This window comes from Vipera ursinii (assembly GCF_947247035.1).
Source record: "Vipera ursinii genome assembly, chromosome: 12".
Taxonomy (NCBI): domain Eukaryota; kingdom Metazoa; phylum Chordata; class Lepidosauria; order Squamata; family Viperidae; genus Vipera; species Vipera ursinii.
Genome location: NC_139525.1, coordinates 9015985 through 9028376, shown reverse-complemented (window position 1 = coordinate 9028376; position 12392 = coordinate 9015985). Strand labels below are relative to the sequence as shown.

General features: G+C 43.1%; 1 protein-coding gene across 4 annotated transcripts in view; it reads right to left on the bottom strand.

The window, feature by feature from the left end:
- MID2 (midline 2) overlaps positions 1 to 12392 on the bottom strand; it is a 143133-nt gene that overhangs the window by 108380 nt on the left and 22361 nt on the right. For all 4 annotated transcript variants that reach the window (XM_083371984.1, XM_083371987.1, XM_083371985.1 and 1 more), the window contains one exon: positions 1738 to 2459. In XM_083371984.1, the coding sequence (XP_083228110.1) occupies positions 1738 to 2403 (666 nt within the window). In that variant the 5' untranslated portion in view covers positions 2404 to 2459. The remainder of the gene's footprint in view (positions 1 to 1737; positions 2460 to 12392) is intronic.

Sequence of the window (12392 nt, the reverse complement as noted above, 5' to 3'; positions counted from 1 at the left end):
TAAAATTAAAAAGGGCAATTAAGGCCTACGGTAGCTTGTGCATAGGCATAAACAGCTCCTAGGGGAGCAGGTGCAACATCAAAAATTAATATGCTAGAAAAGAGTCTATAGAAATTCTGCACATTTCAGACTAAGGCTGTGACTGTCAGCCCTGACAGCCATAAATCAAACCTCCCTCAAAGCATAAAACCAGTTTGTCAACAGCCGCTAGATCCGAAATGGCATCAGTTGTCTATTTTCCCCAAGGCAGGCTGGCTCAAAACATTTATTACCTCGTGCAGCTGAAATCTGACTTGCAAACACCCTCAAGTAACTGAGAGGAAGGGGGGGGAAGGGAGGGGGGGAGAAAAGCAGGTTGTTCCACTGAAGGTGCAGCAGACTTCAACACATTGAAAACAAAGTTATTCCTTAATGAATGATTCGTCCTAGGACAGGTTGGCTCCAATTCCTCCCACAGAGTAGACACCCCGTCTCCTCCTTTATATCGGCTCTCATTTACAAAATGCAGGACCTCCTCGGGAGAAGGCTGGGCTCCCGAATCCTGACCATCAAAACCCCATTTTCATATAACTCTAGGATCAGTGGTGGGATTCAGCCGGTTTGCACCACTTCGGCAGAACTGGTAGCAAATTTTTTTTATTGCCCAGGCCCAGAACAGACTTCCGGAAGTGGCATCTACACAGAGAACCGCTTGTTCCCGTATCTGAATCCCACAACTGTCTAGGATACGACACATGCAAATATTGTTGAGTGCAAATGTGTCTATTAAAAAGAGCAACCAGTCACTAGAGTAAGACGCGTAACCAACCGCCCAGAGGTTCCAGATGACTCACCAACACCCAAAGATCCCATCATTAAAACTCAGCAACAGAAGTGGTGCAATTTCAGGATATCTCTCAGATTTGAGGAAGATGGGATTTAAAGGTGGGAATGTCAGGCAGGCCTGTCCCACCAGCCTCCTCCTTCCATTACCTTCCAAATCTGGCACAACATAAACCCCAAACGCCATTATGCCTCTTTCCCACAGTCACCGTGTCACCCAATGGTTTCATGCAGCCCTCCAGAAGTTTGGAAGGCTGAGTCACCTCTGGCAGCCATTTAGCAGCTACCCTTCTCTGGGAGTAAATGTTAAGAAAGACTTCAGGCTCAAGATACAGCTGTTGTCAAGCTATTCCAGCTGTGCAGGACAGATAGGAAGATATAAAAGGTGCTATACAGGTGGACATACACTACTATCTTCTGGAAATGACTTACACCAAATGTATCTTCTCTCAGAATGGCTCTACAGTTGTGGAAGAAAGAACAAGATGCAGCTGCTTTAAAGAGTCACCAAGAGCTATTGAGTGCTGAAGCATCTTCGTCCCTTGGAATCCAAAGCACTGCATTTATCCAAAAACTAAAGTCCTGATTTTGTCAATCACAATTCATCCTGTATCCTGGTTAGTCTGGGACACAATCGCAGGATTATTAACAATGCCCCCCACCCCACCCCCAAACAAAGTTCCTCCTTTGAATAAGAGTGTTGATTCCAGCCCAAGTAAAAGACAGAGAGGATGAAAGAAGTTTTACTATGATGGTTCAATCCAAATAATGTCCACTCTCCTGTTCACCCAATGTGCCACTTTCAAAACCGAGGCTGGATTATATCTAAATTCCACCTTGTTACCCCCCCCAAAAAAATGGCCTGGACTTTTAATATGGCCCCCGTCCCTGCTTCGCCTGCCCACCTGTACTTACCTTCAGTTTCTCAAACCGGTCACTCAGGGACGCCACTTGGTGATCCCGGTGCCTCCCCACCAGTTTACATAAGGCACAGATGAGCTGGTCATCAGCCACACAGTACATGTTCACTTTCTCATTCTCGTGCTCAAGGCACATCAGCCCCCGGAAGTGAGTGTCCGGCACAGGCTCCACCAACCGGTGGCTGGTGAATGGCTTCTTATTGGGATGGGTGGCCCGCAGGCAGCGGTCACAGTAGGACACCTCGCAAGTAATGCAGGTCTTGACGGCGTCGCGGGGAGGGTCCTGCTCGCAGAACTGGCAAGCTATCCGGTCCACCACTGTCGACATGGTCGGGCTGTGGCGATAGGTTCTCTCGCGGTAGTTGTCACTGGGGGAACTGGGCCCACTCAGAGAGGCCTTCTGGAATCGGTCAATGATATTCTGCAAGGTCACATTGCGTTTAAGGCCTTCTAGGCCCCGATGGTTAAGAGAGATGACATGTCGACAAGTGGGGCACTGGAAGGCAGTGATGGGTTCAAGGTTCTCGCCAGAGGAGCAGCTGGAAACCAAGATGCGGTGGGCGCAGCTAAAGCAGAGGCTGTGAGCACACGGCAGAAGGAGGGGGTCTTCGAACAACTCTAAGCAAATTGGACAAGTCAGTTCCGACTCCAGTGTTTCCATCTTTAGTTAAAACAATCTGGCTTCAGTGTTAAAAAGGAGGGAGGCAGGTCAGTCATCTGCAAAAGAAAATGGGAGTATGGAGAGAAAGGAACATGTTTAAAGCCAGGCATTTCCCACCCGGTCTCCAGGAAAGAGTAATCCAGAGCAGCATTTGAGGGTTCTGCAGCTTCCCTGATATAATCAAATAAGACTACTTCCAGAGTACCTTCAAATCTGGCCTTCTCTACCACCAAGCCTAAGATTCCAAGTCTGATATGAGTTTATGGAAGTCCACCAAGTTTATCTCCGCGGTGTCCTCTGACAAAACTGCCCATATCTCAACCTGAAATCGGCTGGTTTTTCTCCACCTGCTCAAGAATCCTCATCTCCCATCAGTGAAAGTACTAAAAGATTATGTTTTATTCGTTTGCTTAATTGATTGGTGGTTTCTGTAGCCGCCCATCTCAAGAAATGCTTCTGGCTGGCTTTCAATCCAGAACACCTACCATTAAAAATTTGAAAAAGCATTTTAAAACAATAAAGACAGTAGAAAGCATTAAAAAAACCCACAGACAGCATTAAAACGTCTGCTTAAATGTTCAGCATTCACTCCTTTATTCGTTCACTCATATCCTCAGTCAATGTTGTAACTCAGCAGTGAATCGTAATTGCCCAAGTTCAATGCCTACCATGAAAAGAATCTGTTTGAGCACAGCAAGATTCTGACTAGTTTGTAACTGTGCTTCAAATTGTCCAAAACCCACAGGTTGGACATGTCTTTATCCACAGCTAGTATATAGTACCTGACATTGGATACATGACAGCCATTGCAAATTTCATCCTCCATAATTTGTCTGATCTTCTAAAGCATCCGTGGCCAACTCTATGTGAATTTATTTATTTATTTATTAAATTTTTATACCGCCCTTCTCCCAAAGGACTCAGGGCGGTGTACAGGGCAATAAATATCAAAATGTAAATACAAAAGTTAAAAAAGAGATTAAAAAGAATTAAATAATTATGCCCCAAAATACAATACTAAAAATGTGTTAAAACTTATTTAAATCCAACCCCAAACCCATCAGACCTGGCCAGATTGCTCAAATAGATAGGTTTTTAAATCATGCCGGAAGGAGCGCAGGTCGGGGGCCATCCGGAGCTCAACCGGAATGCGGTTCCACAGGTCTGGCGCGCCCACAGAGAACGCCCTCCCCCTGGGGGCCACCAATCGACATTCTTTGATCGGATCATTGACCATTGAACCATGCATTCTCCAAAGCAGCTAAGGGCAGGACAAGAAGCAACAGATGAAAACTAACCAAACAGAGAAGCAACCTAGAACTAAGGAGAAACTTCCTGACAGTTCAAACAACTAACCAGTGGAACAACCTGCCTCCAGAAGCGGTGAATGCTCCAACACTGGAAGTTTTTAAGAAGAGACTGGACAGCCATTTGTCTGAAATGCTATAAGGGGGTTGGACTAGATGACCTCCAAAGTCCCTTCCAAATTATTTTTATTATTATAAAATTATTATTATTATTATTATTATTATTATTATTATTATTATTATTATTATTATATAACTTTTATTCATTAAACATGAAACTCAGTCAACTGAACACTCAAATTGACTGGCACTAATGGTTGACACGGGTTGCTGCCAGCATCCTAGCTTGTAAGCCGCCCTGAGTCTTCGGAGAAGGGCGGGATATAAATGTAATAAAAATAAAAATAAATAAATATCAACCAGGTATCTCCTTAAAATGTAAGATGTTCCGAGTAGCGCAGTTGTATTATTATTATTATTATTATTATTATTATTATTATTATTATTATTATTATTATTATTATCATCATTATTATTTCATGACACGGTATTTCTGTTATCTAGCCTAAGCTGACTTTTACTTTCATTGCACAATGTTAGATTCTACTATTTCTTCACTACATATGTAATTTTATACTCCTCCACCACACAAGGGAACATGTTACACAGTTGTTGAAAAGCAGCATTTTTCATTTATTCCCTACAAAAGCTGATGGGAAGCATCGGAATCTTAATTTGTCAAGATGATCTAAGGCAGGCTTGTATCAATTTCAGGGCAGAAGGACTCTTTTGAGAATCACATTCGCAAAATTAAATAAAGTGGATATGGAAACTAAATGTTATTCGATATGTTTGTTTTATCACGTTTATATGGCTGCCCATCTCATATAGCAACACTGGGCAGTGTACCCAATAAAGCGGTCCAAATAGATAAAAACCCATTAAACAGGCAACCAAAATAAGTTTAAAATATTTTGAAATGACTAATGAATAGAGAGAGAGTACATTTAGTCAAACTTCATTTTAAACATGGAATCCTTGGTGTTCTCAGAGCTTGGTTGTTTTATTACAGATGTTTCATTACCAACTAGGTAACTGTCATGGTTCTGACTGATGAACCCAACCAAGCAAACATCTTCAAGACATTCCAATCTCTAAATGTAAAACTTTATTGAGTGCACCAATTTGGCACATCATGACTGCAAAACCAGCTCGAGCCAGACCCCTCCCAAATACACATAGTAAAAGCATAGGATTCTTCCTCCTCCCTCCTGGCCACGTCACATTGCCCAATCAAGCAGGAAAATATTGTTATGACAAAGCATCTTCAAGTCTGCCCAGACACTTGATAGAATGTCCTGGAATCTCAGGGTCTGGCCTCTTGGTCTTCACATCTCACATTCCAATCCCTTCCCTCCACCCAGGTTTGTTGGCAAGTTGAGAAGGAATATTTTTCACACCAGCAAGACTGTGCTTTGAAACTTGACAGTAACATCTTCAGCACTGAAGATGTTACCTAGTTGGGTAATGAAACATCTGCAAGTAAACAAGCTGAGAGAGCACCAAGGACTTCACAGGTCATCCCTGAGCTACAAAGATGCTCTTTGATTGACATCATGGAACTATCTACCATGGAATCTCCAGGCCTGTTGACCAAACCATGTTTCAAGAGCTTTCTGGAAAGTCAATAGGGTTGGAGCCAGCTTCACCTCAGGAGGAAGGACATTTAAGAACATTTAAGTATGTTTTTAAATCAAGGATTAACGTTCTCTGGATTTCATAATGCATCCTCAAAAGATGTTGGCATTCTTATCCACACTCTTTCCAACAAGACCAAACACGTCAATAGATTTTACACTCTGATAAGCATTCAAGTCTTACATGTTCATTGAGAGTCTACAAACCCTATCAGAGGAATTATGCATGATGCTCTATTGTTACTGTCCTCTAGTTTACATAGCAATCTGCAGAATCTTTCAACGATGGTGCAGTGGAAGATCTAGAGAACAAGGACGGCAAATGCTAATTTCTATCTAAATGTTGGTAAATTACACTTGTCCTGGAACTTAATCCTAAACAGAGTTTACACTAAGTTTATCCTGGAAATAATCCTATACTTTTTGCTTATAAGGAGACTTCACTGGCAGCTAAGACCTTATCAGCACAGAGTTATGAGTTATTTCTAAATCCCTTTCCAATTTTAGGATTAATTTTACTGTTAGTGGCTGGGGTTTTTTTTTAATAGCCAGATAGCCTTCCCTACTACGGAAGAGAAGTTTGCCAGTTCCCACCAAATTTTATTTTCTTAACAATTGCTCCTGGTCTACAAGATTCAAAAGGATGAGCCTTCCCTGTTTCAATTCCCTTTGATTTGAATCAATGCATCTAATGGTACTTTAAATCAGGAGCAAACAACTTCTTTACTGGCTATACCCAGTTTCTAGAAAACATGCACTAGATCACCCATACAGTAGGATACAGAAATATACATTACTCAAAATTTGGCAGAATTTAATTGAATTCAATTTGAATTAAATAGCAGAACTTGGCAATAGTACTGCTTATCTGTAGTTAATTATTCTTCCATACTCAGTGCTACAATTTGATGGCAACTTTCAAGAGGCAGCTGGCAAGGCCACAGTTTGAGCATCTGAGGTAGTATTGGCCCTTTTGTTAGATGTTTTATCCTGCTTTTATTATTTTTATAAATAACTCAAGGTGATGAACATATCCAATACTCCTTCCTCCTCCTATTTGCCCCACAACAACCCTGTGAGGCGAGTTGGGCTGAGAGACAGGGACTGGGCCAGAGTTATCTAGCTGGCTTTCATGTTTAAGGTAGGACTAGAACTCAGTGTCTCCTGGTGATTGGCCCAGAGTCACCCAATTGGCTTTCATGCTTAAGGTGGGACTAGAACTCACAGTCTCCTGGCGATTGGCCCAGAGTCACCCAATTGGCTTTCATGCTTAAGGTGGGACTAGAACTCACAGTCTCCTGGCGATTGGCCCAGAGTCACCCAATTGGCTTTCATGCTTAAGGTGGGACTAGAACTCACAGTCTCCTGGCGATTGGCCCAGAGTCAGCCAACTGCCTTTCATGCTTAAGGTGGGACTAGAACTCACAGTCTCCTGGCGATTGGCCCAGAGTCAGCCAACTGGCTTTCGCACCTAAGACAAGACTAGAAGTCCCAGCTTCAAGCCTGATACCTTAACCACTTGACCAAACTGGCACTTTTTGTTCTGGTTTAATCCTGCTGTCTTTACCCATACCCATCACGCGTTCTCCAAGCAGGGCCCTACAGATGAGTTGGATCATCATACCCATCATCTGCAGCCAGATTGGAAAAGGCTGAAGCACGTAAATAAGGAACCTTTCCACAGCAATCCAGAGGAATTAAATAAGGCGTGGGGAGATTTTTCCTTCTGAAATGTGGAAACCCAATTTTATCCCTGCAGCACCCGATCACAAGAGCCTAAATTAACATGTGCCAGCCCTCCGCACTTAATGGCATGTTCTCAGACCCATCAAAGTCCAACCTAGCCAGGCACACTATAAAACAAGGCCATCGATCGAATAAAACCGTAATAAGGTGTTGGAACGTCTTCAAATTTGTCACTGTGAGGCAGGGTGATACATACCGCTCTACCGGAGACACAAAGTCATAATGAATAGATTGAAATAGGATTTGCACTCAGGGTGAGGGGTAAAGCAGGGCGGTGAATGAAGCCTTCCGTTGAGGAAGGAAACTGACAACACAGCAAAACTGAAACTGCCAGTTCATTTCTTCCATGCTGCCATTTCTGCACAAGTGGATGGAAAGAAGCAAGGCCAAAAGAAGAAAAACAGAGAGGACTGTTTTCATGCATAAATGCAACCAAGAATTTTAAGCCAAGCTGGTTCACCTGCTGTATTGGGCCCTAAAGAGTAGCGTCACATTCCGTGTTAAACAAATGACATTATACAGCTTACAATGAAGTGTAAATTCAATCAGACCAATGCTCTTGTTTAGCAACTGTTCAAAGTTACAATGGTGCTAAAAAAAAAGTCACTTAATTATGGCCCATCGCAACATCTCCGTGGTTATTTGATCACAACTCAGGGCCTTGGTCACTGGAGTGTATTTACTATGGGTTGCAGCATCCCACTCTCACGTAACTGCCCGTTTGCGACCTTCTCTGCCAGCTTCAGGAGTCATGTGATCATTAAGTGGATCTGGCTTCCCCCAATGACTTTCCGTGTCAGAAGTCAACTGGGAAGGTCTCAAAGGATGATCACATGACCCTGCCATGCTACAACTGTTGTAAACACATGCTGGTTTGACCACGTGACTGTGGAAATCCTGCAATGATTGTAAGTGCTAGGACCCCCTTTTTTCAATGTCTTGGTAACTTTGATTGGTCGTTAAACAAATGGTTGCAAGTCAAGAACAACTTACAGTGTTTCGTCCATTATACAACCGACAAATATTTGAACAAGGAGAGAAGAATTTTTCTTGATATGAAATTTTCTGCGTGGTATTCTACCTGTGAACTACCGTAATTCTTCAAGACACTGAATGTTGTCTTTTACCAAGCCGAACTCTTGCTCCATCGAGTTTTACGTTGCTATTGAATAAATGAGTGGCTAACTTTTATTTTGGGCCGAGGGGTCTTGCACCTAAGGGCTGCAAGGATGATAGAAGAACAGAGTTGGAAGGGACCTTGGAGGTCTTCTAGTCCAACCTCCTGCTCAAGGGGGAGACCCTATATCATTTCAGACAAATGGTTATCCAGTCACTTCTTAAAAACACCTCCTGTGATGAAGCACCTACAACTTCTGAAGGCAAGCCAGTTCCACTGATTAATTGTTCTAACTGTCATCCTTGCCAGGATTATATGGGTGAGGTGAGATTTGGGGGAAACTTTTTCCAATTGGTAGAAAATCTTACCAATTTTCAGCCATCGTGGGCTGAGTATCTGCAAAAAGGGACATCAGGCATCCAAGGGGCCGGATGCCCCCAAGTTCCTGCCTCTTTCGTGACTTTCATAATTTTATCTTCCTAAACCTTGCAGAGGAAGCCAGGATTTCCTAAATCTTCTCCAGTTGACAGGAGAGAGAGATGGCGTAAGCTGACAAGGGTCAATTTCTCCCTGGCAAAGATGAAATTGTCAACTTGATCCCAGGCTTTATTCCATCACACTGAACATGGACTGAAAGCTCGCTCGTCTTTTTCATGCAGGCTATGAGAAGAGAAGGGAAGTTCTAACCTTTGCCCTCCGCCGTGATCCTTCCCAATTTGCATTTTTTTAAAAAAAAATAATGGATGGAGGAATGCTCTATCTAGAGACTTCCAAAGTAACAACATTTTTTTTAAAAAAAATCAACCACCTTGCAAGATTTCAGAATTTTGTTTGCGTAAGTAGGTAGGGAAAGATGCAGAATAAACAAGGGGGCCCAAACAGGATAATGGCTTGTCACGTGTGGTAGGAAGTAAAACAATACAAATTCTAGCGTAAAGTGGAGTTTTGTGTTACCTAATCGCTAACTGGAGCCGAGGTGAGTTAACTTACCTCAAAACCTTAGCTTTTAACCCCGGTGACACCATTTGGCCCTGGTTCTTTTCATTTGTGCCACCAATTAGAAGAGAAGAAACTTCTTCTATTTAGATGGGAGGGGAGAGAGTGTGTCTGATTTAATTCTCATCTCTTTTTTTTTCCCCAGAGCACCAAAGCTTGGGACCAGCTGTCAGGAAAGCATCTAACGCTATTGTAAACAATCTAACCAAATGGCCTCACAGTCCCTGTTGTTAAACCTCCTAATCTACAGGATCAAGGACCCAACTGCTCCATTTTTGACAAATGCAAACAAGAGCTTGAGGAAATGCGAACAAGGGCATCAATAACCACAAAGCCTGGGAAGAATTTGTGTTGTGTGTGCTTCTGGGCAGTTATGAAGCAGATCCTCTAGTCGCAGGGAACAAAGATTTCCCAAGCCCGGCTCTCTTTCAAGAAAGCAAGATGTTTCTTCAAAAGGCAACCAAGGTTGGTTTCTTTGCCAAAGATACCCTTGGCACAATGCCAGTTCTGCCAGACCTTCTCAACCTTGCCAACTTTAGGATGGGCTGGCTGGCTGAGGAAATCTGGGAGTCGAAGTCCACAAGTCTTAGAGTTGCCAAGTTTGAAGACTCCTGTGCTAGACCAAGGGATGGGCATCTTCGACAGCTGTTGTTTTGTTGTTTCATTATTTGACCCCACCCTCTGAGAGCTGCTGTGAAGGTTCCTGGTGACATCACAATGTTACAGGTAGTCCTCAACGTACAACCACAATTGAGCCCAAAATTTATGTTGCCAAGTGAGACATTTGTTTGAGTTTTGCCCCATTTTTCTTGCCACGTTTGTTACGTGAATCCCTGTTAGTCACATGCCTGTTAAGCGAATCTGGCTTCCTCATGGATTTGCTTGTCAGAAGGGGATCACGTGACCCTGGCACGCTGCAACCGTCATAAGTATGAGCCAGCTGCTGAGCATCCAAAATTACATAAATTACGTCACCACAGGGATGCTGCAACGGTCATCAGTGTGAAAAATGGTTGTGGGTCCCTTTTTTCAGCAGCGTTGTAACTTCGAAGTGTCACTAAGCAAACTCTTGTAAGTCAAGGAGTATCTATACTAGAGCGAGCACAGCCCAAAGTTGTAGGTAATTGGGAGATATTTAAGGGACCAAAGGCGATTTTTATAATTTTCTGTGTGTTTTTTCCCTTTAACATTGCAAACAGGAACTACGTTTGGTTAATAGGGGAAGATGGGGTTCAAAACAGAAATGCTTTCCTTTTAATAGCAGGTGGGTACAGCAGTCCAATAGCAATTAGTTAAGACCAATAGTTTATTTATTTTGAGTATTCATGTCTCGGTCTTTGAAGGAAGCTGAATAATTCTGCCAAGGCAGCTTACAGGCATTACAAAAAAGCTAAACTAAAACATCTTGTTCCAGTAAAACTGGAACACTAGAACAGCAGTCTAAAAAAACCATCACACAGCTCAACACGTTCATACAAAAAACAACTTAAATGGTTAGAAAGGCGGGGGCAGTGGCGGGAGAACAATGTAAATCTCGCTGCCATATAAACTACTAAAATAATCAAAAGCTCCCTGAGCATCTCAACCACAAGCTGCACGAGAAAAATGGAGTTTTCAACTCCGGTTTTAAAAGTAATGCAAAGGGGAAGAACTCCTTGCAAAGGGAGCTGGAGATGAGAAGGATCTTTTTAAAAAAAATCTTCCCCAATATAATGGATTTTGAAATCAAATCTATAAAGATCATTTCGGAGTCTAAGACCTTGATACAGGCGATATAGCTGCTACTTCAAATAATTCAGATTTTCTTCTTCTAGATATCCAAGTGCCAAATTTAGTCATAACATAATAACCTATAAGAGTTCACCTGTATTTAAAATGGGCTAAGATCAAAGCAGAGAGCCAGTTTAGTGTTGTGGTTAAGTCAGCAGGCTAGAAAGTGGGAGACTGGGAGTTCTTGTCCTGCCTTAGGCACAAAACCAGCTGGGTGACCTTGGGCCACTCACTGTCTCTCAGCCCTAGGAAAGAGAAAATAGCAAACCACTTCTGGAAAACCTTGCCAAGAAAACCACAGGGTCTTTGTCCCATCTGAGAACTGGACCCAGTTGAAAAGAAGAAGAAAGATCACATTGAAAGTCCAAAGTAGGGATATGCTGAGAACAATTAAAAAACAAAGACTGGGAGACAGCCACAGGCATCATCTCATTTGGACAAGGGAACAAGGGAGCCATCAGCCATTGGGCTGCAAAACATAAAATACTTGTTTGCTTTGTCCAAATAGCCAGGTGCAGGTAGACAGGTCTAGAGTGACTACAGCGTAAGTACTCCAGGGGGGAAGAGCGCGCAGGACAGCAGCAAAGAGAAAATAAGTGGAAAGAAGGAATAGGATCAGCAGAGGCATCAAATAAGAAGGTTGGCTGGGAATACGCCTTGCTTGAATTCAGCCAGCATCACCAGTAGCAAAGATTAGAGCAGGGGGTCCCCAATCCCCAGTCCGTGGACCAATACCGGTCTGCGGCATGCCAGCAACCGGTCCACACAAACAAGCAAAGCCCCATCTGCGAGATGCAGGCAGTAGACAAAACCATGCACCCTCCGGTCCGCGGAAAAACATCTCTCCACGGAACCGGTCCCCAGTGCCCAAAAGGTTGGGGACCTCTGGATTAGAGAATCTAAAAAATCTACAAGGCATTAAGTGGCACCCCACCCATAGAACAGTGATAGGTTGGGACTGGGAAGGAGCAGATTCAGATCTACCCAGCCATAAAGATCTCTAGGTGACTTTGGGACTGGTGGTCCCTGTTGCTGAGTGGCTAAGTTGTATCCAACTCTTTGCAATCCTAGGGACCACAGCATGCCAGGCCTCCCTGTCCTCCATTATCTCCACCAACTCAGGCTCACTGCATGAATGACATTATCATGTGGTCCGTACCCAAGTCTTATTTACCAATCGTCTCCAGTCAGTTGGATTCACGCCACATGCTAAACTGTAATTCATAGTTTATCTACTGCAACAGCTGGTTTCCACAACCCAAGATCCAAGCCAGCTCTCTCTCTCTCTCAGCCCAATCCTTCCTTGCAGAATTGTTATGAGAATCCAACTAAGGAGATGATATTCTTGAAGAAAAG